The sequence below is a fragment of the Elgaria multicarinata genome, chromosome 1 (genome assembly GCF_023053635.1).
Source record: "Elgaria multicarinata webbii isolate HBS135686 ecotype San Diego chromosome 1, rElgMul1.1.pri, whole genome shotgun sequence".
In the NCBI taxonomy this organism is placed as follows: domain Eukaryota; kingdom Metazoa; phylum Chordata; class Lepidosauria; order Squamata; family Anguidae; genus Elgaria; species Elgaria multicarinata.
In genome coordinates this window covers 171,924,929-171,951,615 of record NC_086171.1, presented here as the reverse complement: position 1 = coordinate 171,951,615, position 26,687 = coordinate 171,924,929, and the positions used below count along the sequence as shown (strand labels likewise).

Genomic DNA, 26,687 nt, shown 5'->3' with positions numbered 1-26,687 from the left:
CTGTCTCATTCATTCCCATAATGACCCTGTATTTGATAGGTCACTGATTTTTTTTCACCCATTTTACTGAGACCTACACATACTGATTTCTCCTAATGCCAGTTTAGTTCCATTTACTTGGAACTCCAAAGTGGAGAATTGGGAGCTTCCAGTAATGACAATAAATCCTTCCAGTCGGGCACTCCTTGCCTGCATTACTTTTGACAAGGATATGTTCTAACCTGTACAGCTCAAATCGTTACCAGCATTTTCTGGCCTTTCTGTGTATTTCATCTCTAAAGGCTGTGATCTGCTGCAGAAACTAATAATCTTTGTGTATACCCAAATAGAAACATGACATACTGTTTTCCACTACCATTCTCCAAGAATCTCAAAGCACAGATTCTCATTAAAAATGGCTGACTTGTGCATTGTGGTTTCTCCAATCTGTTGTTTAAGCAGATTTCTTCAAAACCTTTCTTATGAGGTAGAGAAAGTGCTTAGTGAACAAGTCCCTGAGACAAGCACTTGCATATTTCCAAAAATCAATACAAGTTAGAGGGATTGTTTTATCACTTTCAAGAGGCACTGTACTCTAGACTATTATTGCACGTTACTAGTTCTTAAAGTCTGTCTAGCCAGGAAAAATGGTAGAACACAGCTGTAAGCTGCTTTTTGCAATAGAAAGACTTTGTAGTTTTGATTCGCCAACCAGGTTCACATGTCCAAGTTTCACATGGACGTTCTCACAAATAGAAGCGTCAAGAGAAACCAGGGAAAATACTTGTTACCAGAAACGATGATGAAGCCCACAATGTGTTGTATAATGTTAGTAATTTGGACACTCATTATAACTAGGGTGGTGTGGAAGATATGATACAGAACAGTCTAGTAAACTGTTGTTCTGAGGTATCGGAGGACAAAAAAAAAATGTTCAGGCACTTCCTGCAACTTCTCTTCATAGGTCACAATTAGAATGGTAGCTGTGCTCTGCTTGGTTTTGCAGTTTTGGCCTATAGCAGGTTGTAGAGATACTGGCAGACCAACCAAACCAATATGAATCGGAACAAAAATGTTCTGTAACTTTTGCACAGTAGTGAATACCAATGGTTTCTGGCATGCTCAAACCTAGGAAGTCCAGCAACTCAAGCTAAGTTAAAAAGAGACTGCTGCCATTCACTCTGGTCTAGTGAGGGTTCTTTCTTGTAGGATTCCTCATTCATTGCTAAAATAATATTTCAAATTACTCAGCATTAGTTTTTGCCCATCCAGCTCTATACAGAGCTGAATAAATATTTCTAATTCCTAGGTGTTAGGAATTCAACTTTTTGGCAAACATGTGGAGTCCCTCCCTGCATTTCTATGCATTGCAGTCCCCATGTTTTCCTACATAGCACTCTGTGCAGTGAAAAACAGGAGTACATAACGGTATGTACATATCATGAATATGCGTGGTGGGAAACCAGTTATCATGCTTTCCCACACACATGTTGCCCCATTCATGGCAAAGCAGGCACCTACATGTTCCTTATGCAGAATGATATATACAATTTGAAGAACAACTCTATACTGAAACTGAAATTGTGTATTTGTTGTTTCAACCATCATGGTCATATCAACTTTACAAATGCATATCCCAGCAATACAGGTAAGCACACAAAAACTTCACAATAAAAAGAAGTAAAATACAAAAAGATACTAAAAAGGTGTTCATTAAAAGGTGCCCACAAATATGTAAAAGTTAGTTTTAATACAAAGAATTAAAATAAGAGACACTAAAAATTTACATTAAAAGGTTGGAAACGACTGAACGAATAAACAACAACAAAATGTATAAAAGTTAGTACTACTGATATGTTAAAACTTCATGTTAAATTTCATAATTACAGTTCACCATATTGACTTCTATGAATCTTCTTCTCAACTTTTGGGCAGCCACTGCGAATCTCGCAACTCTGTCACAAATTTGTCAGCATCAGAGAGCAAATATATAACTTTAACTTGATCATCACGCTCAGATATATCCCGTAACAGATTCAAAATAATGTTTGTCCTGGGTTCAGAATACCGAGAACAATATAATAAATAGTGGTAGAGGTCCTCTACTATTTGAGCACCACATATACAGTACCAACTCCTGTTAGAATTATCTTGCTGGATTAGATCAAGGTTCATTACTTTGTCTTCCATAGCAATCACCAGATGCCTCTGGGTGTTTACGAATAGGGCATGACATTGATGATATTCCATATTCCTCTGATTATTGGACCCAGTGATTTGGAATTCAGACATGTGCTGCCTAAATGTATCATGCCTGAAACAGTGCGTAGAGGAGTGCCCTGCACAGATTGCTTGTATTCTATTTCTTGCTCCTGAATATCAGATTAGAGGTGGGTTGTTGTTTTTATAAACATCTCTAGACATGTTAGACTTACCAATGTTTTCAAAGAATGATAATGACAACTGAGTTAGATCTTCTAAAGAGTCTTGCGTCTTCTAGCTTTCATGTCCAGATTTCTTAGCCTAGGCAATCTTCTCCAACATACAGGGAACTTTGGGGTTATAAAGGTGGTGGTGGTGGTGGTGGTGGTGGTGGTAGGGAGTGGGGAAAAGAATAAGTGAAATAATGCAAAACCTATGCTGTCTTTTCAGATGCTGGGATGGCACATCTTGCTCACTTCTCTTAGCTCATAGAAATTCATGGAAGTGTCCGAGAATTCTATTTTTGGAACTTTCTTTTATAATGCAACTTGTTACTATATTTATAGCAGAATTAGACACATAAAAAGAAAGCATTGCGTAACCCAGCTTTAATGGATGACCTTATTCTGAACTGATTTATCATTCCTTTCCGTCTGGCTACTGCCAATCTTTGATATATCTTTCATTCTTTTTTTCTTTTTCTTTTTTAAAGTCTAAGTACTGCCCAGGCTCCTCCATGATTTATGCCAAAGCCAGCCATTAACAGTTCCATTAATAGCACAGATGTAAAAGTGCAGAAAGCTTTGACCTGTGAAGCTGGTTATTGACAGCCTGAGGTTGGGGACAAGACAGAAATACATGGCCATGAAGTGCCCTAACCAAGCTTCAAAGGTTTCTCAGGCTTGAGGAAGCAGGAGGAAAGGGTAACCTTGCTGAGGTATTGTCATTCTGCCATGATCCTGGTTTAATATGTATCCGCACATTTCTCTTTCTATAAAAGGCTATGAGCAGTTGGAGAGGCTGTGCATATATTGGCTCATTATGTCAACTTAACATTCCCTACATGAGTAGAATGACCTTCCTTCAGTTCCAAGGCCACTGGGATAATCAACTAATATACAAGACAACGACTCATGTATATCTGAATATAGGAGGCTTCAGTAGAAGCTGTGTGTGTTTGTGTATTTAGGTGTGCTGTTTGTAGGAGCTCAACTGTTTGCTTTGCATTATAATGCAGATGATTTGCTGCAGAGATACACAGATTGCATTAGGACTCAGGGTGCTTCCAGCGCCATGTACGCATGCGGTATTTACTCTGGTGTGGCTGTGAATTTGTGCACCTTTGTTTATATGGTAGAGCTGCCAATTCACAGCCACATTGTGGTTTCTGTCCCAAAGCTGTGCATTTTTTGCGGTGCCATTTTACTGCATATTTTAACTTTGCTCCGCCGTCACCATGGTTCTGTGGGTGTGTGTGTGTGACATTGGTGGGGTGAATGCAGTACAGAGGGATCCAGTTTGGAATGATGTTGGGACATGTTCAAAGCCTCATGGGAGTGCAAGATTAGGGGCAGGACCCAGGCGAGCGTTTACAAATGGTAGGTATAGCAACAGTAAGATACCATTGGCAAACCAAAGTAAGGCAGATAGTTATGTTAAATGCCAAGACTCAACAGTCTGTAGCTTTGTAGGTGTGCGAAGACATCCTTTCACTGCTATGGAGTTATGCAGCATTACAGAAGGGGGAAAATACTTTGATAGCCCCATAGTTAATTGCTATTTGCTGCACATTATGGCTGTGTAATCTGATGCTGTGAAGTTTCAGGGCAAAATATTCTGCATTCGATCCTGCATGGTGGTTGTCACTTTGCACCTGCGATGCTGAGGTATTTTTTAGGTATTCAGCAGTGAAAGTGGCACAGTGTAGATGGCCTCCAGGCTGAGCACTAGCAGCTGAAAGGCATTGCTTAGCCTATCTTCCCTCCTTAACAATTTTTTGGTGGTAAGAGAAAATATTGAAGAGGCAGTGGGAGGGGAACAAATGGAAAACAATGATGACTGGACATCCCATAAAATTCTGTTACTGAGGCAGGATGATTGCCTCATCTAGGCCCTCAGACTCGTCCTTTCCTGCCAATTACCAACTTGGCAGTTGGCAGTTTTCCTTGTCAATCTTACTGCTCAGCTGCATAATGGAGCATGGTATTTATATTTCTTTTAAGATGTACCCCCTGCTTAAAATGTATACCCTATCTTCTGTGCCTTCTGCAGAAATCTGTGGGGCTTTTTAAGGAACTAAATAGATTCCCTGCTTATTGCTGCAGATCAAACGGCTGTTAAAGGGACACTGGTAGCAGCCACCTCCAATTTTGCACAGGGACAGCCCCTGTCTGTTTGCATAGGACTAAAGAAAAAAGAAGTAACCTTGCAAAGTGCCCTTGTGCAAATAAAAGCTTGTCATTCTGAGGTACATCACGAGTGGGGTTTGCACAACTGCTCACATGAAACACAGAAAGGAAGCTTCTTTTCCGTGGTTTTTAGATTGGCCCCGTCCAGAAGACACCTTAAACCATGTCTTTAACCATGGTGGTTAACCCAGAAAGCCAGGCTGTGTTCAGAAGACACCTTAAAACATGGCTTTAACCATGGTGAATGAAGTGAAAGGCCTTATTCACCATAGTTAAAGCCATGGTTAAGGTGTCTTCTGAACACAGCCTGGCTTTCTGGCTTAACCACCATGGTTAAAGACATGGTTTAAGGTGTCTTCTGAAGGCCCCTTTTGTTTCATATGAGGGGCAGCAGTGGGATCAAGGCATGAATGCCTAAGTATGTATATGGGATATTGCACACTGTTCTTCAGATGCCTGTAAATGTTTTTTTTAACCTTCCAAATTAGAAGTCAGCTAGCAGTGGGGAAAGGAGTGTAATTGAGACACCCAAGGATGGGATGTGTTTGCCAAAGACAGAGCCACTGGATTTTCAGTGCTGAAACACTTTTAAGACCACAGATCTCATGATGCAATGTGACCTCGATACAAAATAAAACCTCTGTTTGATTATATCTAGAGTTTATATTTCTTATATTCTGTTGGAACATAAGAATGTGGTAGATAGTGGGAACGGGGTGGAATGAATTTAAAATCAGGCAAGGATTTCCCCCATAAAACTCCAGTCCCTGAAACGATGAAAATGACATTGGAGGCAGATTTCACTTGAGGGCACTGACTCATCTTCCCGTAAGCACATAAGCAATTATTTACTGAACTGGACAGAAAACTCAGGATCAGGATAAAGAGTGGCTGCTTACACTGCCAAAAAGGAGGAGATGCATCACAAAAAAAAGAGGAAAAAAGAGGATACAGATTTTCATAAAATGTTCTTATCCTAGTATATATGTATAGATGCATATTTTGAAAGACGCAGCAGCTGAGCTTTCAAGAGGTGAGGTTGAGGCAGGCCCATGTAGTTCTACCCCAGGGCAAGCTAAACAATGACTCAGAAAGGAAAGAACTTCACTACGTGAGAAGGCACACTTCACCCTCCCTATGGGACCTCCCTTCTAGATCTAACTAGTTGCCAAAGGTGAAAATAGGGTGACAGATACCCACATTCCACTGCTTTATCCTTGTCTTTAAGCCTAGAGAAAGAATATATTTCTTTTTCATAGGCAGTTGTCCTGGCTGCATCCTACCATTTTACTCTTGAGAGTGGCTTTTCTCACAAGGAGGCTGTTGCTCCTAAACAGGCTACATATTCACTGCTCCTAGGGGGTGTCTTCATGGTGCACGTTGGCAGATTGGCATGGTTTCCCTCTCAAACCCCGCATATTCCCTGCTCCGGGGTGGTGTCAGGTAATCCCGATGCCAAGGAGGGAGCGCGGGGTTTCTGGAGTCACCCTGCCCTCTTCCTGACAGAAGGGGACCAGAATGCGACCTTCCACCAGGCACCACACAGCCACGTCTCCGCTGCGACTCCAAAGCGAGGTAAGGGGCTGTCTTGATGCTGTCTTGCACATCTTGGCCTTGCTCTGGAGAAAAAATGTCAGGGTAAGTCCCCAACTTCTTTTCTTCGCAGCTTCAGCAGACAGCCCCAGGGTGGGTGCGCAATCATCGTATAATTGACACCGCAACACCGCGCACCCACCTTGATGCTTTCCGAGTGTTTAGACAGCCCCCTGGTACAGGGACGTCTTGGACCCCGTTGCCAGTAGCAAAGAGCCTCATGCTAGGGTCCTTCTGTGCCAGCTCAACTGCTAGAAAGTCACAGCTGCCTGCTGCCTCCATGGTTAGGCAACAGTTGGCTGAACTGCCTCCCCTCCTTTATCCTTTTCCCTTGGCATGGACCCCATGCCTGCGCCCCATGGCTTCAATGCAGTGGGGATACATACTTCAATCATTGAGGCTGTGCCCTGTCCACTTAGCCACACAACCTGTCTTTGTCCCCAAAGAAGTAATGAGTTAAAGCAGTGAGGGATGATTTCCACATTTCTGTCGAATGTCCTTGTCCAAGTGTGACTGTGTCCAATGTGTTTGGCAGGCAGAGCATTTGGTAAAGCTCTTCCAAAGCAGCATGATCTTGCATCAAGCCAAAGTACGAACCATCACTTTATTTTGCTGGCCGGTCATTCCATCTGCCCTGGGGAACTTTGAGACACATGCCTCCTCTTGCATGCTGCAGTTTCAATAAATGGGCAAAAAAACCCCTCTTAAGCAACAAAATGTTACACAATTTTTTCAGGGCAGCTTCTAGCATTAATTTTAGCTTTCCCAAATAATGAAAAAAAAACAAGATTTTGACAGAGTTGCCTCGTGAAATGATTATTTCAGGGTCCAACTGTTTCAGGGTCCAAGTCTGGAGGTTTCCAAACTCAGCAGGCAGACCGTTTGGCACATCTTTTCCAACATAGCATGGCCTTGATTTGAGCCAATGCAAAGCCCTGCTGGAATTACAGCAGCTCTTTTGGCCCAGAATGTTGCACTAAGCAAAAATGGACTAGGTTTTAAAGGGTTTCAGCTTCTTCAGACAGTATGGGAGAAAGACAATCTTCCATGATGTTCTAGTACATCTCCTCTTAACATTTCCTTGAGGAAAATGGGTTCAATGAGGATGGGAGGAGGATGGAAAGTAATAGGGAGAAACAATTCTGGGAGCAATGTGCACCTCTTCCTCCTGATGCCTGCCTCTCTCTGCCTATCATCTGGCTAAGGAAAAGCTGCAGAAACAGGGGGACTGAAGCATTGGGTGGGCATGCTGGTTTACCCATATTTATACCAGTAAGTTGAACAAGCTGGGGGTTGGGGTATGCTGTGTAGCTCTGCCCTACTGTTGGGCGCAACCAGTAACACACACACACACACACACACACACACACACACACACACACACACACACACACGGTATCTGTGCAAACATGTGCAAGTAGGGCTTCCATGCAACCTGGAACCCCAACTGTGCAGGCCCCTTCCTGCAGACAGGAAGCCAGATTCCGGCTGGACATCAGGAAAAACTTCCTGACTGTTAGAGCAGTACTACAGTGGAACCAGTTACCTAGGGAGGTTGTGGGCTCTCCCACACTAGAGGCCTTCAAGAGGCAGCTGGACAACCATCTGTCAGGAATGCTTTAAGCTAGATTCCTGCAATAAGCAGGGGGTTGGACTTGATGGCCTTATGGGCCCCTTCCAACTCTACTATTCTATGATTCTATGATTCACTCTGTATACACAAGCACCAAGAGGAAGGGCTACTTGATGTGCATGATGTCGAAGGTGGAGCTATTTGGCACAGCCCCAGATGTTGGGCTTACTGGTAAATATAATGTCTTAATGGAGTCCTTGGGATGGTTGTTGCATCCCAGCATCCTCTGTGATTAAGTAAGGGATACTGGGACATAAACCATTTCCTACCATTCAGTGCGTTGACAGCATATGGATTTACACAAAACAAGTACAAGAAAGTATACAGTGTTGGAGGGAGTGTCTATAGTCTGAAGCTCAGAGGGAAGGGCGGCTGAGGAAGTTAATTAAAACAGAGTTTTTCTAAACGTATGCCAGATGAAACATTCCTGTCCTGAATACGAATGCGTTTAACCTTGAAAATGTGAACTTATAAATTCACTGCTAGCACTTGTAAAGAACAACGTGTAGTTTTGTTGGCCAAAGACAGCAGTTCAAGAGTGAAGTGAGCTGAGGAGGGACCACTATATTTGCTCTTAGTATATATAGCCTATAGATTTCTCAAATTGCACCCGCCAGATATCTGCTTCTGTTTCCCTTCCCCTTTAAAAAGCTCTTGAAGCTTTTTATTCTCCATGTGTTTTTAGAGGATTTCCTATTGGGGCTTACACTTTGGGGATACCATTGTTTCACTTCTTATTTTACATTTCGTGATGATTTAATTGAAAATTAAACACTTTGTAAGGATTTAATTGAATTTTAACACAGTATTTTATGTAACAAGTCCAATTACCTAGGTAATTTTAGAAACTAAAATTTAGACACTGGATTTCATTATCTTATGGGGCGGATCTTTAGATGGCCATGTGTATTCCCTAAGTTGTGAAGCACACAACATTTCTCTTCTCCCTCTCCCCACTACCACTCCATGCTTTTCAAGATGTGCTTCACCTCTGTCCCAAAGCCCGAATCCAAGTCAAAGCAGGCTGATTTGGCCTGCCTCAGCCCACATCCAGTTCAGGACTGGATTGGGTCACCTCAGCCTGAAGCAGCCAAAGTGCTTGGGGCTGATTCAGCTCAATGGCAGTTTCTGCCCCCCAATCACCTGTCTGCGGGACTTACCTGAAACCTCCCACATGATGGCAAGCTGCCTGTCCTCCACTCTGGCCTGCCGTAGACTTGCCAGTCATGTGGAGTTTTTAGGTAAGTCCTGCAAGTAGGCGAGAGGGGAGGAGGGGCAGGCAAGAGCAGATGGGGGTGGGCAAGAGGATAGGAGAGTCCTATGGAACTCATGCAACTGAATCTGAAGCATTTTTCAAAGTAAAAATAATAAAATGAGCATCGGTAAGCATGCATATGTCCAGCTAGCCAGCCTTGACTATACCATGCTTCTGAAAATAAGAAGAAAGGAAGCTTCCATGAGCAGTATCAGCCCTGCTAGGGCCATTGCGTCCACCTGAGGCCCCCAAATTTCAGTCCCAAAGTCCAGTCCTAGGTGCACCACTGTCTGTCCTGAATGTCGCATGTAAATAACATCAGCATTTATCAGTATAGTGAACTAAGGCTGTGCATTACCTCAGGTCCAAACCCTGCATCCAAACTATGTCTGTGTATGACCTCAGTCCAATCCAGGGCGATGGTAAGCCGCTGCCCCCCCCCCCCCCCGCAGGCCTTATTTGAGCCATCCTGCAGCCATGGGAAGGGCCATTTTAAAAGAAGATGGTAGCTCTGTAGTTTCAAACATTTGAGGATGCAGACTACAGAAATCACCCTTTACAGCCGTTGTAGCTTGCATCCTTAGATGTAGGAAACACAGAGACCCCATCTTCTTTTAAAAGGGCAGGTCTCACTGAGGACACATGGCTGCAGGATGGCTCAGGTAAGTCCTGCGGGCAGGCAGGCGCAGTAGCTCTGGGTTCAGGAGGTGAGTGGGGAGGGGGAGACCAATAGACTCCCAGTCTGACTCGCGTCCAGTTTTCCTGAGCATCCAGGAACCCACAGCGGCTGACCCACCTTGGGGTGTACGGATCTGGATCTGAAGTGGGTTGACCCAGGCCTGAAGCACCCTGAGTCACGTCAGGGCTATCTAGAAGCTCCAAATCAGCCTCCGAAGTGAATCGTGGGGCGTGTACAGCCCTGTAATGAACTTATTTTTTATGATCTCATTTAGGATGTAATTCTCTAGCCATTTTCTTGGGAGTAAGCACCATTGAATTCAATGGGACTGACATTTGCGTGGACATATATAAGATTGCATTGTTACTCTGCTTTCTACTGCCCATTTTATAATGCAGAGGTACATTCAAATAGAAAGGCTCTTTCTTTGTTTCGAGCCAGGACTTAGCCTGCCCTGTCATCTTTTAGTATTTGTTTGTTAAGTTGGGACTGAATTCCCTTTAAGCCGTTTGTGCACAAAACGTAAGGGATTGCCCAGCCGGTCTTGCTTCTTGAATTACTCACTCAAGCTGAGAGAGGGATTTTGCTTGGCTTGACTTCCCACCTAGTAACCTTTCACCCACTCAAGCAGCTTGCGGGCTGTTTGACACTTTGAGGAAGAGGGTATCAAGGGAGGGGTCTAGGCTGGAACTATTTTGAGATTCAGACAAAGGCCATCTACTTTGCCCAGATGAAACATCCCCCAGGGGAAGGCTGACCAAGGAACGTTGAAAAATTGGGCATTTGTCGCTAGCCTTTTGAGGCATGGCAAATATCATTACACCCCACACTTGAGTTGAGGTAAAGATCTGAAAAAAAGCAAAGTTGAAGTTGATCACTTAATGAACCAATGACAAGATATAAAGCAACAAGGTGGAAAGTACTGTTCTCTCCTGTGTATTTAGGCCTATTGGTAGCGAATCTGCATTTGGGAAAATACCAACCGGCCCTGTTTGAAACCTATAGAAGGAATTCTATTTTCAGTGCCGCTTTGTAGAGTTGTTAACATTGGGGGAGGAAAGGGGGTACATTTGTTTGGAGTGTGTGAAATGGAAGGTTTGTCTTGCCGCAATTTGATCCTGTATTGCAAGTGTGCTGCTGTGTACACTGCATGCTACACATTGTTACGTGCTGCACACTGGCTACAGGCTGTGCCTTTCGGGCATTTTGATCACACACACACACACACACACACACACACACACACACGGGTGATTGTAGTGTTTGCTGGATTTCTGCCATAAAGTGGATAGAATATCTTGGCCGATAAGTAACCTAATCTCAAACCCAGGAGTATCCCATGAAGAAGGACATAATGTCTCACTGGTATAGAGCTAATGCTAAGATATACTTAACACTGCCCTCCTCTCCTGAGGCTTGAGGTGCAGTAATCTAATCTTGAAGCCATTTAACATCCCAAGAAGAAGGACACAATACCTAACTGGTACAGATCAAACACTAAGGTCTACTTAATTTGCTTTTGTTCTCATGAAACTTGAGTAGAAGCATATGGAGACATATGGCTGGAAATTTTTTGTACAAGGCTAATTATTATTTTATTTTATTTTATTTAGCTTATGTATGCAGGTTATGTGCTCTTCAACCTTTTTTCCTCTAAAGTCTGGACAAATCCTGTTTTTTGTGAAAATTTCAATGAGGATGTAGAGCAGCCATAGCACAATAGTACCTGCCTAAGTTTCTGGGTTTCTGGCATTTCCAGTTAAAATGGACATCCAGTACCAGGGCTGGGAAAAAAACACTTTGCCTCAGGCTCTGTGGAGCCCTCACCAGCCAGAGCAGACAGCACTAGGCAGATGGTTGACCAGTGGTTGACTCAGCCTAAGGCAGCCTCATATTTTCATAGATAGGAAGTTAGGAATATCATATATAAGTAATGAGACCTGATTGACTAAAGATGCAGAGAAAAGGAGCCAGTCTCTTAAACATCTGCTTTAGAAATTGGCCAGTCCCCTCCTCCCCCTGTAGCGAAAGGTTCTTCCAGATGGACAGTATTGCTACCAACCAATCAAGACATAGTGCAGCTATTTTTAAATTAATTTGTTTTATTGTGAAATTTCAACAACAACAACAACAGGAAAAATGTGCTACACACATTTAAATTTGGCAATTTCAATGCATGCCTTCAGTGCGTGTGTGTGTGTGTGTATTACACATTGTAGTTATTATTTATTCAGTTTATATTCCACCTATTTACAGAATACCCTAGGCAGCATACAAAATTAAAACAATTTAAACAAGATAAAGCAATAACTAGAACAATACCATAGGCTGCGTAAATATGTTAAAAACAAATTTAAAAAGCTAAACCAATCAGTAAAGCCATACAGCATAAAAACAATTTTTAATGGTCAGCCATCAGATTCTAAAAACGGAAGGCCTGCTGGAATCATAGAGTCTTTAGTTCCTGCTTAAAGCCATTCAAAGAAGTCAGCAGGCGCATTTCAACCGGCAGGTCACTCCACAGCTGAGGGGCGGCAAAGGAAAAGGTCCTATGATGTGTGGCTGCCAATCTCTCATCAGGCAGTCACAACAGATGACCCTCAGAGGACCTAAAGCGGACCCTCAGAGGACCTGAAGTGGCAGGCTAGAACCTAGGGGAGGAGGTGCTCCTTAAGGTACCTTGGAGCTAGACCATATAGAGCTCTAAAGGAAAGAACCAGCATTTTATATTTTGCTCAGAAACGAATTGGCAGCCATTGTAAGGTCTTAAAACCCGTGTCATATGGTCCCCACGGGATGTCCCAGAGATCATCCTGACTGCCATATTTTGTGCCGCTTTAGGTTTCTGAACTAAATCTGCAGGCAGCTCCATTACAGAAATCAGCCCTAGACGTTACCAGCGCAGGCTGGTAATACTTTATAATAACTATTGATAAACATGGATTGTGGGTTCATATAATTAATCAGACTCAATAAGTGTTTCTGATAGCGAAAGGGACTCTGAAGCTGTAAAAGCAGCAGGGCCAAACCTAGATTCTTAATATTGCCATTCAGCTTTAGTGGGCAAATCGAATTTGGCACGCAAAGCCTAGAACGACAAAAACTCACCAGCAGCACCCACTAGTTGATCCAAGGTAAATATAAACTTACTCGTCCAAGTCCGCCACAGAAACATTTTCTTACTAAGTTTTAAATCTGTTTTTCCCCCATATAGTCAATTTAGCAATTGTGTTGCTATAATGTCATTTCCTTCTTCATGGATGTGTGTGTGTGTGTGTGTGTGTGTGTGTGTGTATGTGGAAAAAATATGGAAGAAGCAATGGGATAATTCTATGAATGAGGCAAGGCAATTGCACGAGAAAAGCCTTGTCTGGAAGCACCCTAAATTTATTAATCCAAAAAGAATGTATTTTCCCCTTTCCACATTATCCAAGATGAGCTATACCTTTATGCACAATGCATCTGACTTTGAATTTGAGATTCAGGACAGATAAAAGGAAGTACTTCTTTATACAGTGCATAGCTAAACTATGGAATTCATTGCCGCAAGATGTAGTGATGGCCACCAATCTAGATGGCTTAAAAGGGGAATAGACAAATTCTGGAGGAATATGAAGGGCTACTTACTAATCACTACTCATTGTTCTTATGTATACGACTTACTGGGGAACATGAACAGGAGGGCGCTATTGCACTCATGTCCTTCCTACAGGCAGCTTGTTGGCCACTGCATGAAGACAATGGTGGACTAGATGGATCCTTCGCCTGATCCAGTGTGGCTCTTCTAAATTTATTCAAATTTGAAGAACACCTTTTTAAACAATAGGGCTTGGAAATCCCATTTTCTGTGCTTCCTAATCGGATAGCTGCCTTTTGCTGTGTTTCAGTGGCAAATGAAATGTTGCCGATGTGATTCCAGAACCCCTCACGCATTCAACAGTCACCGGGTGGAAAACGTCCTCTCTTCTGCAGGAGACACGCGGTGGTGGCAGTCCCAGAATGGTAAGGCCCTGTCTTTCCTGACATGCCTTCCAGAAAAGCACACACAAACGAACACCTGATGCGGACGTGCTGTAAAGCAGCGTCTCAGTTGGAAATCTTAGGATAGGAATGTTGGGCTGAGTGGGGCAAGGGTTGTGTAGAATCAGCAAACAGGGTTTGGGTTCCAGTGGATTAAACGCAAAGAGGAAATGGGTGACTTGGCTGACAGGAAAAGCCCTTTGTTTTCATAACCTCCTTGACCTGCTGCTCTGAAAATGGTTCTTTTGTGTCTCCTCAGATGTAAATCAAGTCTCTCTCCAACTAGATTTGGATAAAAGGTTTCAGCTCGGTAGCATCCTGTTGGACTTCAGGGTATGTGTTTGGCCCTAAAATTAGTCACTGGGGGTCGTAACTTTGATTCGGATGGCCTTTGGAAGACAAGAAAAATCTGAATCTGCAGCCTTATCAGGGCTTCAGATAAAGCACACCAACTGGTTCCCTAAAAACAAGTGAAGAAAAACATTCAGCTTGGATCCAGCCTAAGTTAGTTCTCATTGAAATCAGTGGTATTTTAATTATGTCTAAACTGGCCCATTGATTTCAGTGGGATCCAATTTGGGCTACATCCAACTCAATGTGTTTCATTAACATTTCTTATCAAATAGTCAATGAATTTTGGTTGGCCTTACTGACCCCTCAAACATGTGTTCTTGCCAAAGATTGGTTGTCTACCCTCTCCTCCCAAGTGGCAGGTCTTGTCCCAGACCTCTTGCTTTGCCTGAAACAAAAAATTCCCTGCCCTTCTCTCCAGCTCTAACCTTGGAGCTGGGCATAGGCAGAAAATAAATCCCTGCTTCTTTGTACCTGACAAGGTCAGAGTATCCATTGGGCCAAGAGACTAAACCATGTGCCTCTGCCTTACCGCCCCCTTCCAGCTCTGAACTGAAAACAGGAGACCTAGAGGCCTGTTTTGGCTCTCCGCTTTTTCTCAGCAAGTGCACAGCCAAAACAACTACCAGGCTTCAGCTGAACTTTGGGTTGGGGATGGGTGAGGTTCATCAGAGGAAGCCTCAGGCACACCTGACATGCCAGAGCCTGGCTCTCATCTCCTTTTGGGAAGAGTAGGGAGTACGATTATTGAATCCTGTTCATATTTCTTTCCCCCTGTCCTTCCAGAGTCCTCTGCCAGTTGGCATGGTGGTTGAGCGTTCCACTGACTTTGGCAATACCTGGAACATTTATCAGTACTTGTCCACAGACTGTGCCACTTCATTTCCTTGGATCTCAAGAGGCCTCCCTCAGTCCTGGCAGGATGTGCGTTGCCAGGACATGCAGACTCATCATAGACCTCCACAAAATGGCGGGAAGGTATAATAAACTCATTGAGTTAGAAAGACTATGTGGATTTCACCAAACTTAGAAAACCTCTAGAATAGCCTTCACTTCTAGATGTTTTGGACTACAATTGCTAGCATTCTAACTGATTGGGACTGATGGCAGTTGAAAATATGAGCTTTGGAGGCCGTAATACTTGCTCCCAAAAGGAGGCAAACATTATGGGGGCCCTGAAGTCTCCTCCAGCTTGGATTAAATTCCAAACTGGAAAAGAATTCCAGTCCCCCTTTCCTTTAAACAGCAGCTACCTGGTTGAGGCAGCTGTTATGGCAGCACTCCAACTAAAGGGAGTGGAAGGGAGGAAGATTTTACCTTCCTCTCTCTCGTGCATGGTAGTTGTAAAGGATGTCAGGGTCCACCTGACAACCCTGCAAGGTAGGTTCCTGGACCAAACGTCCTGAACTCCCAAGCAATCCACCTCCCTGCCTTGTCCACAACCGGGACGAGCCAGATGTTCACGGGAATAAACCACAGACACACATTTAGGGACCAAAGCAACTTTATTGCAATCACTAAAACTAACTCGTAAGGCCTTGGTCATAAAACAGCTCCTTTTTAAAATAGGAAGGGGGAGAATAGGGAAGGGGGGAGGAAGAGGGAATGTGGGAAAGGAAGAGTGAGGAAAGAAAGTGAGGAAAAGCTCTAATACTTAGCCATTACCCCAAGAAGCATTCATACGACCCCACACCCAGCCGAAATCCTTCTGGCCTTCTCTAGAATACCCACACATGTTAAAACATAAAAAAACCTTTCTAACTCCGGGCAACCTCTGTGGTTGCCACAGACCTGACCTTCCCACCTAACATATGCACGCACCTCCAAGGAAGATGGAGGATCTTCTTTATAGAGCTTTTTATCTCTTTTTGGGATAAAAAGTCCCATGACTTAGATAGACCAATCAGTGCCCTTTTCAGGCTATAGCCCTCCCTCCTCCCATAGGGGCCAAGCCACCTCTTTTTCCCACAGCTGAATCCCGTTAGTTTGTCCACCGCCCTGATAATCTCCAGGTGCCAGTGGGAGTTGGACTGGCTTGAACAGGGATGACCTTGGCTGGCAGCCACCAAAGCCTGGCACAGCCAGTTTGAACAATAGACCGCAGATCCTTCCTAGGGGCAGATCTTACAACCCCATAGCAACAGCAGAATTAAAGGTACAGATTTGCACCCCTGTCCTTCACATGCCCCCTTTTGAAGGATGAGGCTTCACACCCCCCCAGTTCCTCCAAGCCCTTCATCCATCCCCCCATCCCGCATTCCAAAAAGGATGCACACATCATTTAGGTCCTAATCAGCTAGAATATGGACCCGGGACAACCCATCCACCAAAACATTATCCCATCCTCAAATGTGTGAAACTTCAAAGTCATAATCCTGCAAAGCTAAGCTCCACTGCAACAATTTGCCCTTAGAGCCTTTCATGCGGGACAGCCAACACAAAGGGGAATGGTCAGTTTGGAGTTGAAAGCATTGCCCCCACAAGTAGGGTCGCAGTTTTCCCACTGCCCACACAATAGCCAAACATTCCTTCTCAGTAGTTGACAGGGCTTTTTCTTGCTCAGGTAGGCAACAGGGTGAAGATGCTGATCCTCCCCCTCTTGCAGCAACACCGCCCCCACCCCGGTCTTGGAAGTGAATAGGGGCAGCCATTAGCCGAGTTTTTAACAAATCAAAAGCCTGCTGGCATATGGCCGTCCACTGCACCTGAACAGGCTTCCGTTTCTGACACAGGTCCGTAAGGGGGGCAGCCGCAGCGCTGAAGTGGGGCACAAAGTGTCGATAGTAGCCTGCCAAGCGCAGGAATGACTGCACTTGCTTCTTGGTCCTGGGCACAGGCCAGTCCCGAATGGCTTCGATCTTAGCCTCTAGGGGTTTGATGTTTCCTCCCCCTACTTGATGCCCCAAGTACACCACTTCCCCTAGGTCAAACTGGCATTTTGACATTTTTATGGTCAACCCTGCCACCTGGACCCGATCAAACACCTGGCCCACATGAGACAGATGCTCCTCCCATGTATGGGAGTAAATAGCCAAATCATCCAAATAGGCACAGGCAAAGTCCCCCAGCCCGTCCAGAAGCCCATCCATTAACCTCATGAATGTGGCTGGACCATTTTTAACCCCAAAGGGCAACACAGTAAACTCAAAGAGTCCTTTATGAGTAACAAAAGCAGATTTCTGGGCAGCTTCCTTATCCAGGGGCACCTGCCAATACCCCTTAGTTAAATCCAGGGTAGTGATAACCTTGGCTCCCCCTAGCTGCTCAATCAGCTGATCCGAATGAGGCATTGGATCTAATTGGGTCAGGGAATTGACCTTTCTGAAGTCCACGCAGAAACGGACTCCCTCCCCCCTGGTGGTTTAGCCACAAGCACCACCAGTGAAGACCAAGGGCTACAGGAGGGCTGGATCACTCCTAATTCTAACATAACCTGTAGCTCACGCTCAATGTCTGCAGCTTGTTGTCCAGTGGCTTGATAAGGCAATGAACGCACGGGAGGATGGTCTCCCGTAAGAATGGAATGCTGCGCTAAGGAAGTCTTCCCTGGGTGTTTGGAAAACAGGGAAGCAAACTCCCCCAGCAGCTGCTGGAGCCCTGCACGCTGAGCTGAGGACAAGGAGGGGCGGGGTAGAACTACACTCTCCACCCCTCCAGCTTGTTGACTTTCCTCCAGCAGATCCGCCGGCTCTCCCACCTCCTCCTTGTCCGGCTGTAATCCAAACACAAAATCCCACCGGTCAACATACAGCTTTAACATATTCACATGAAACACTTTAGGCTGCTGCCGTGAATCAGGATATTCCAGCAAATAGTTCACTTCCCCCAACTTCTGCTTAACCACAAGCTGGCCCTCCCATTTAAGAGCAAGCTTGTCCAGTCTGAGTGGCTTGAGCACCAGGACTTGGTCCCCCGGTTGAAACACTCGGGCCTGGGCAGAGGGATCATACCACATCTGCTGGGTTTCTTGGGCCTGGGCTAAGTTCTGCTGGGCCACCTCCTGAACATTCTGTAAGGTGTTCTGCAATTTTTGCATAAACGCCACCACTGACTGAAGGCTGGAGGCCACTTTCCTCTCCCACTCCTCCCTCAGCAGGGTAAGGGGGTTGCGAACACACCGCCAAAACATTAGTTTGTTTGGCAAGAACCCAAGACTTTCTTGAATTGAGTCCCGGTATGCAAAAAGAAGCATAGGCAGCCCCTGATCCCAATCCGCAGGATGTTCCATTGCATAAGCCCACACCATCTTCCCCACAGTATGGTTAAACTGCTCCACCAGCCCATTTGTCTGATGATGGTAAGGAACTGAAAATACATGCTCCACACTGCCCAAGTCCTACATCTTCTGAAGTAGTTGGGAAATAAACCCTGGTCCGCGATCCGACAGGATAGCTCGAGGCATTCCTAGGCGAGAGCAAACAGATAACAAGGCTTTAGCCAAAGCATCAGCATTATTAGTCAGAAGGGGAATAGCCTCTGCGTGCCTAGTGGCAAAATCGATCGCAGTCAAAATGAAGCGCTTCCCCGTCTTGGTGGGTGGTGTAAACGGCCCTACAATGTCCAGCCCAATCTGCTCAAAAGGTGTCTCCACTACAGGGAGGGACTGAAGGGAAGCTTTAGGATGATCTCGATTGAACCCCACTCTCTGGTACACATCGCATTTATGAATTTCTAGAAAGGCAGGATAGAACGAACTTCCACCATAATCATTTTTCTCCATCTTTGTTCTTCTAAGATTGAGTTCAACCCTGTTGGCCTTGCATCTGGGATGACGACCTCTGAAAGCCAAAGAATCCACAGTAGGTATATATTTATGTCTGTAGGGTATGGGCTTCATTGCAGGCTAGAGATTTAATTGGGAGATTACAGGGAGCAGAACTTGTTTGATCCTGTTGGTTTTGCTGCTGCTGCTGTTCCTGCTGGTTTTAGGGTTGGTTTTATTGTTTTAACTGCTGTTTTGTTGAGATAATGTTTTTATTGCTTTTAATATTTTATAGCTGTTACATTAATATTTTATGTATTTTATTGTTGTAAGCTGCCTTGTGAGGGCCTCTGCCTTGAAAGGCAGCCAAGAAATGTTTTAAATAAGTAGATTCCTTCTAATTTGATTGAGAATACTTCAACTTTGGCTTGTGCACATGAATGCAGGTTCTCCATACACACATTTTAAAGAGAGGAAAGGACTGGAACTGCATCTACCTTACAAACGTTGCTTGGCAGGTGCAGCTGGATGGCAATGCTTGCTGTTATTCTTGATACTTTGTTTTTTTAACTCCCTTGGTGGCATTTGGAATCTAATCCTTCAAGGGCTGAAAATAGTGCTATGCCTTTCTATAAACAACCTCTCTGCCCTTGAGTTCGGTCTGAAAAGATATCAGGTTTTTGGAAACAAATCAGCGCAATTATTATCTTCTCCCCAGCCCTGTTTCTAAAGTGATGATTTAGATAACCTAGATATACAAATAGCAAATTCATTATCAGAGAGAGAGACAGAGAAAGGAAAGTGACTCCTTATATAGCCCAAATGGCATCATCCATGCACAAGAGGGAGATATCATCAGGCTTGGGGAAATAGCAAATGTTTCACAGAAGGAGAGAACCACCCACCCACCCCGGTTATTGTACTTTTGACTTTGCTTCTGGGAGAGCAGAGGATCCCAACTAGTTATACTACTACAGGTTCTAGCACAGAGATGGGCAACTTGTGGCCCACCAGGTGTTTTGGCATACAGCTCGCCTCAGCCAAGGCCAGCGCTACCATTAGGCCAACTAGTCAGCTGCCTAGGGCGCAGACCTCAGAGGGGCGCCGTACTGCCCTTTAAGGGTCACAGTTTTATACAAATTAGCTGCTTTTAGAAAAAAAAAACATAATAAAAGGAAAATATAATAGTTCAGAAACTCTTCTTGAACACCTGAATTGAAGTTGGCAATTTTGGGTGTGGGTGTGTGCAAGTAGCTCGCCTTGCCTAGGGTGCAAAATAGTCTGGCACTGGCTCTGCCCTCAGCCTTAACCAGCATAGCCAATGGTGAGGAATGATGGAAGTTGTAGGCCAAAAGTTCTGGAGGGCTACATATTGCGCTGCTCAACAAAGAATTCAGAAGATGTCATTGTCAAATCATTGCAGTCCAATGTTTTCTAAGTTGCCGTTCTGTGTTTTTTCAGACATAATTTGGGTGATTTGGGGTTTCCCTCCCAATGAAATGTAATTGCAGCACCAGGGCTATTGCAGGCTGCCAGCACAGAGGAACCCCTTTAAGAACTTTTTTCTTTGTCCTGAGAGATGCATTGGGCAGCTGCAGTGAGGCACGCTAGATGGCCACTCTGAGTGCACGTGACGGCATTTTAATCCCTCCCTAGTGTTCCTGACATAGCATCAGTCCAGAGCAATGCGATGTTAGGGTCATTGGGAAGGGATTCAGAGGGCAGCTTGGTCATTCACTGCAGCGGCCTGGTGCGCTCCTCACTGTCAGGGATCAAGGAATGTTTTTTTTTAAAGAAAGAGCCTGGCCTGGCCTGGTTCAGGCCCTGCAGGAGCCCCAGGACATTTGACCCAGGATTCCACATGCTGATATGGGGACTGGACTTTTAAATGTGGTGATTCGGACCCTCCCTTCCACGAATGGTTTTGCCAAGAAAGACAAACCCAAGCCACACCTTCAGGTCTTTATATATGTTTCATTTGGTCATTGTTCCCTCCACTAAAGAATTTGGCTCCTGTCATGCTACTTCTCTCAGGTGTGTGTGTTTGTGTTTTGTCTCAAATAGAACTGGCTGAATTCACCAACTTGAGAGTCAACTTCACCCAGCTGTCCCACCCTCCGCACCAGGGGTATCGCGTGCCCAGTGCTTTCTATGCCTTGACTGAGGTGCAGGTGCGAGGCAGCTGCCTCTGTCATGGCCATGCAGACCGCTGCGCTGCTGCTGACGTGTCTTCTGGAGAACCCAATGCTGTGGTGAGGGCAATGATGGGGAAACACTCCTCTGTAGGACTTCCCAGCTGTATCCTTAGAGTCTCATAGGCCCGCTGTGCCATCTGACCTCTCATTTGGAAAATGTGTTCCTACAGGCTTGCTGTGATGTGTCAAAAGCCCCTTGTGCCTCTGAAAATGGAGAGAGTTTCTTGTACTATGCAGACTCTGACAGAGGTGATAAGGTCTTGCCATCTGCTGCTGGCTGGCTCTGAGCTGCAAAAATAAAAAGTTAATTATAACATACAGGCTAAAGAGCCTGATTCAAATTCCATTTCTGACTATCTTAAGGCTCAGTGACCAGCAGCCCTGGTCTCAGTCAGGTTCTTGTCCTAAGTATACACAGCTACTACCAACTTTTCAGAGGGAAAAGTAGAAACGGGGTATATGTAACAAAGAGAATTGTTTTCCCTCCTTCACTCAGCATTTCTTCCTTTTCCTTCTTGTTGTCCTGGCCAGGTTCAGGCTTGGAGGGACAAATAGTCAGGAATGCTTGAGGAAGAGAATGATGATTGATATGATCCAAACAACCCACCTTAGTTTATTTAAGCCATGGTGGGCTGCAGTATGTGCTGGGTAGTATTTGCATATTCAACACCTAGCTACTGCTTGGCATGTTATGCGAAACCGAGGACAGTGGATCATGTGAAGGCTAAACAAAAGGGATAAGTAACCCTCACATAACCCAACAATACACCATGGGTTATGTGAGGGTTGTTTAACCCATGCATAATACATGGTCCCTTGGTTTGAAGAACATGACAAGCCATGGCTGGGCGTTGAATATTGAAAGTGGATGCCTACACCTTCCAGCATGTGCTGCAGCCCACCGTGACTTAAATAAGCCACAGTGGCCTGTTTGATCATGCAGACCGGACCTTTGCTGTCTCTGGCCCCTCCAGATGGGAAACGGCTCCAAAGGGGAGCAGGGGACTATGGATAGACAGAGGAACTTTCCTCCAGCTCATGCGCCCCATCCTCTTTCCATACCACCATTTCACATTGTGGGCAGGGGGATGGAAGGAGCATTGGCCAGACAAGCTGGCAGGCTTCTGGTGAGGAGAGGTCTCAGTTCCCTTCACCTCCTTTAATGGTTCTCTGAATAGGGTTATAAAAGGTGTGGGTTCTTTTCTTTTCTGGCCAGGGACGGGTTAGATTGGACAGGAGTTTTCCACATTGCTAGATAGTTTCAGAGTCAAACCTAAACTGTGAGAGGCAAAATAATAAGTCAATCAATAATTGACTGCGCAGGATTTTATGTACTATTTCTTCATGTGTTCTGTGCAAACTGTACTCACTGAATCCACAAATCATCCAACTGGCATCAGCACAATAGTTTTTTGGCTTGCAGATAACAGGTGCTCTGATTTGGTCTGCACAAGAAGGCCCCCGTATCAGGATGGGAGGACCTGGAATGTGGCCCTGTGACCAAGTTAGAAGCACACTTTTCCTCAATGAGGCCAGGCAGAAGGAGTCACAATGTGAGAACTCTCAGCCTACCAGAGGGTAGCGGGCTGAGCTATGGCATCCTCAAAGCAAAGCTTCCTTTACGTTCCAGATTCATGGGCGTTGCATGTGCCAGCACAACACTGCTGGGCCAAACTGTGACCATTGTGCAGCCTTCTACAATGACCAGCCGTGGAGACCTGCTGAAGATGACAACCCCAACGAATGCCGCAGTGCGTATCCCTGTCCAGCATCCTAGGAAATTAGACCATACTTTTCTTTTCTTTGTTAAAAAAAAAAGCCTTTCAGGAGTATAACTGGTATTTCTAAAATATCTTTTGTACATTGTAGTCACTGAAGATATTATGGTTTCTCCTCTGTTTGGGATTTGCTGACTCATAAAAGGGGGTGGGGTTCAGGGTAAGGTAAGCAATAACAACCCCCCCTGCCAAAAGAGGGGGGAAATCATACAAATCTACTAGTGAATGTTAAAAAGTGGCTGAAATAGAAGATAGCAGCAATTTTTACATACAAAGAAAGTGATTGTTCATTGACCAAACTCCCTTCATCAGCTTGGAAAAAGCAAGAAAGGCAAACTGTACTCACTGCCAGGAAATTAATGTTCCCTAAGAGGTGACATGAATATCACATGTTTAGAATTAGTGTCCATGTTTATGTACTTGTGAATAGGATTCTTGCACAGGAAAGGGACTTTTCAGTTTTTCATATTGAACCCGACCATTCCAGTTACGGTCCAATTCTGAAGGCTTCCATGGATTCATAACTCCCAGCTTCTGCGAAGAGGACTGATATTGCACAAGCACATGTGTGCTGTGATTGCATGGGAAACATTTGGATTCTCATAGCTATAGTCTTTCCAGAGCTAAAACATGATGGAAGCGGGAATTAGGAGAGGGAAAATGCTGCATTGGGCATGTTAGTATGTAGATGCTTGCAGTGGTATGTGGATTAAAAATATGCAATTCTATGAGTCAATGAACCATCTAGTTCAATGATTTCTACCATGAATAGGACTGCCATTTAAAACAATTATTTTTTTTGTTCTTGCTCCTGTGACTTTTAACAGAGGCTTTATCTGCAGACATTAGCAGGTGATGTTTATGTGCTGTGAAAAACTTCACCTGCTGACCCTTGCATGTCGACTGCTGTTAAAGCAGGGATGGCCAACACTTACATGCAGCCTGTGGGCTGTGTATTGCCCGCCCCTGTGCTAAAGGCACAGAAGCAGGCCAGATTGGCTAGGGGGTAACCCTACCATGACCTGCAGAAGCTCTCCAGAGCCCCCTCTCTTTCTCAGCCCTGCACCCCAGAAGTTTTTGTCAGGAGAAGCTGGAACCTAAATGTGGCGCCTTATTCGTTCCAGCCAACACACTCTCTCCTTGAGTTAAATGATTTCCAACACAAAGGATCAAGCGATTTTCTCCAATCCCACCTCCCAACAACATTAAAGATTATGAAAGGGGGGGGGGGGAACATGGAAAGTCTCTTTCTCAATGGCCACCGTATGTTCTGTGTGGATCTACTACTACAACATGACTTCATTTCTTCCCATTTTATATGCTTGCCATAGATTTGATGATGGAGACTAAAGCACCATCTAGTGGCAAAGCTGAAAACTTAAATGCCGTTGTTTTCATTGATTGTCATCTGAGAATTGGTTTGTCTCTTTCTTTTAGGGTGCAACTGTAATGGGCATTCCAACAAGTGTCACTTTGACCCAGCAGTATACCAGGCCAACGGGGGCATGGGTGGGGGCGTGTGCGAAGACTGCCAGCACAATACGGCAGGGAGGAACTGTGAACATTGCAAGACCAACTTTTTCCGTAACCGGCGGTTTGACCTTGGCCACCCAGAAGCCTGTCTCCGTAAGTGGGTGCTTAAGCATTCTCTTAACTCCATAATGTGTTTCTCCAGGAGCTCTTTCATTTATTTGATTTAGATATGGCACCTACCCTATTCCAAAGGCCAAGGGTGAGTAGAATTGCTATTAAAACATGCAAGGCGACTTACTGATTTTTAAAATTCATGTTCTAAAATATCTAAAGGAAAGGAACTGAAGGAAAGCTAAGTAGATAAAATAATCTCCTGCTAACTCCTGCAACACCTTCACGGTTTTCAGTAATTTGACATCATTCTTTCCCCCCAAGAAGTCTAGAAATTGTAGATTGCTTGAGAGTATAGAGAATTCCTGTTAGAGATCCCTAGTCCTCCCCCACAAAACCCCAGACCACAGTTTCCAGATTTTCTTGCAGAGAAGGAATGATCCTGAACTGAATTTAAGTCTGAAGAAAAAATGTGACCCAAGTCTCCTCCCACTTATTCCTGCTCCCTTTTCTTTCACCATACAAACCATTCTTTGGAACTCATTCTTTCCCTTTCCCAGCCCATCTCTAGGTCTCTGTACTTGTACGCAGAGAGTCAGGAGATCCTGTGAATGGTGTGAGTTATAGTGAGGTGGTGGGAAGGGGGGCATCCCCCCAAATTGGGCAAAGAGACTTTCCATGAATAAAGCCCTTCCTCTCTTGTGGAAAGCAGATCCCGGATCCAACCCACATCAGTTGCCAACTGACCAGGAAAAACTCACGCCTTAGCTATTTTTTGGGGGATCTAGGATACCAATTACCAGAAAGGAGAGAGGAAAGCCAAATTTGATTTCCTACCCCTGGTTGGCTTGTTAGTATGTATGTATTCCTTAACATCTTGTTTCTGCATGAATGTACTGCATATATGCACATACCAAGCAAGAACACCCAAGGCAGACACGCATCGTGCTGCTCCAGCCGGTATGTTTAGAGTTTGAAATTGTCCTTAGTGGTGGCAAGAAGCCTCTCCAGTTGCCTGGCTGATGTGCTCAGGGCAATAATGTGATGGCGATAATGCTCATATCTAACAACAGTGGCAAGATGTAGTGGAGCCATGGCTGTCATGGCAGGGCAGGAAGAAGAGGGTGCAATTGGCCAGCAAGATTAAACCACAGTGGTTCTGCTTACTTTTTGTCATAGCGAAGATGATGGTGAGTGAGTCAGGTGGGCCTCCTCCCATGAGCTGAGCCCTGCATTACTCATTGCTCAGGAGGAATCCACCGCCAGCCAACTCACCAGCACCCCACCTGTCTGCTCTATTTCCTTTCTTGGTGGTTTCCCGGGTTTGGGATGGTGTGTAGTGAGGTCACTGCCTAGCTCCACCTGACACAGAAAGAGCAAAGAGTGCCCAGCAGCAAAAGCTGCTCATCTTTGATGAACAGAACATTCACTCCCAGGCCAGTCCTGGTCTCTAGCATCAGGCTGTGCCATCAGAGCTTCCTGGGTACCATGTTTCCTCTCTGACTCTAAGAATTTGCAATCCCATCTGCTAATAGGGTGGATAAGAGAAATAAAGAAGGATGAAGCAATGCTAAATCCCCATGCAGTCTGTCTTCTGCACTAATAAGGAGGCAGTGTTCACCACTGTGCCTGAAGGCAGCAGGCTAACGTAGGTGGAACAGAGCAGGCAGCATGGCATACAGGTCTCTCCTCCAACACCTTGCTGCCACCTCCCAGTATCTGCTGCCTGAGGCAACTGCTCCATCCTGCCTAATGATAGGGCCAGCCCTGCCTTCTGCGGTAGCCTGGAACTTTTAAAATGTGGTTGATTTGACATCTCCTTTTTATTTGTTTGTTAAGCTTGTGAATGTGACCCAGACGGCACTGTTCCTGGATCCAGTTGTGAACCCCTGAAAGGCGTCTGTGTTTGTAAGGACAACGTGCAAGGAGAACGTTGCCATCTATGCAAGCCTGGATTCACTCAGTTAACCAACTCTAATCCCCAGGGTTGCAGAGGTTAGTGAGATCCCAAATAAATCCAGAAGGGAACTTGTCTGTGTGTATTAGTAAACTGAGCTGAGACAGTTCTGGCTTTTCCAAGCACTTTATTACAGTGAACTCACAAACAAAGTTGCCCTTTCTGGTGATATCATCCATCTGAACAGGAGGTGAACCTTTTATGATAGACCAGGAGAAGGTAGGTGTCCAGCTTGTAAGTGCTCCTTTGGACAAATCAAAACTACTGGAAATAAGAATGATTCATCTCATAAACCCAAAGTTGATATGGAGCCTTTTTTAGACCAGCCCCCTGCTATCCAATTCTAAAAAA

The 26,687-nt window shown here is 44.8% G+C and overlaps 1 protein-coding gene across 1 annotated transcript in view; it reads left to right on the top strand.

Annotated features, from left to right (window-relative positions):
• LAMB3 (laminin subunit beta 3) overlaps positions 1-26,687 on the top strand; it is a 72,468-nt gene that overhangs the window by 14,455 nt on the left and 31,326 nt on the right. The window contains exons 4-11 of the mRNA XM_063143081.1: positions 13,637-13,751; positions 14,029-14,102; positions 14,907-15,098; positions 18,856-18,919; positions 20,887-21,074; positions 22,648-22,768; positions 24,233-24,421; positions 26,219-26,374. Of these exons, the coding sequence (XP_062999151.1) occupies positions 13,637-13,751; positions 14,029-14,102; positions 14,907-15,098; positions 18,856-18,919; positions 20,887-21,074; positions 22,648-22,768; positions 24,233-24,421; positions 26,219-26,374 (1,099 nt within the window). The remainder of the gene's footprint in view (positions 1-13,636; positions 13,752-14,028; positions 14,103-14,906; positions 15,099-18,855; positions 18,920-20,886; positions 21,075-22,647; positions 22,769-24,232; positions 24,422-26,218; positions 26,375-26,687) is intronic.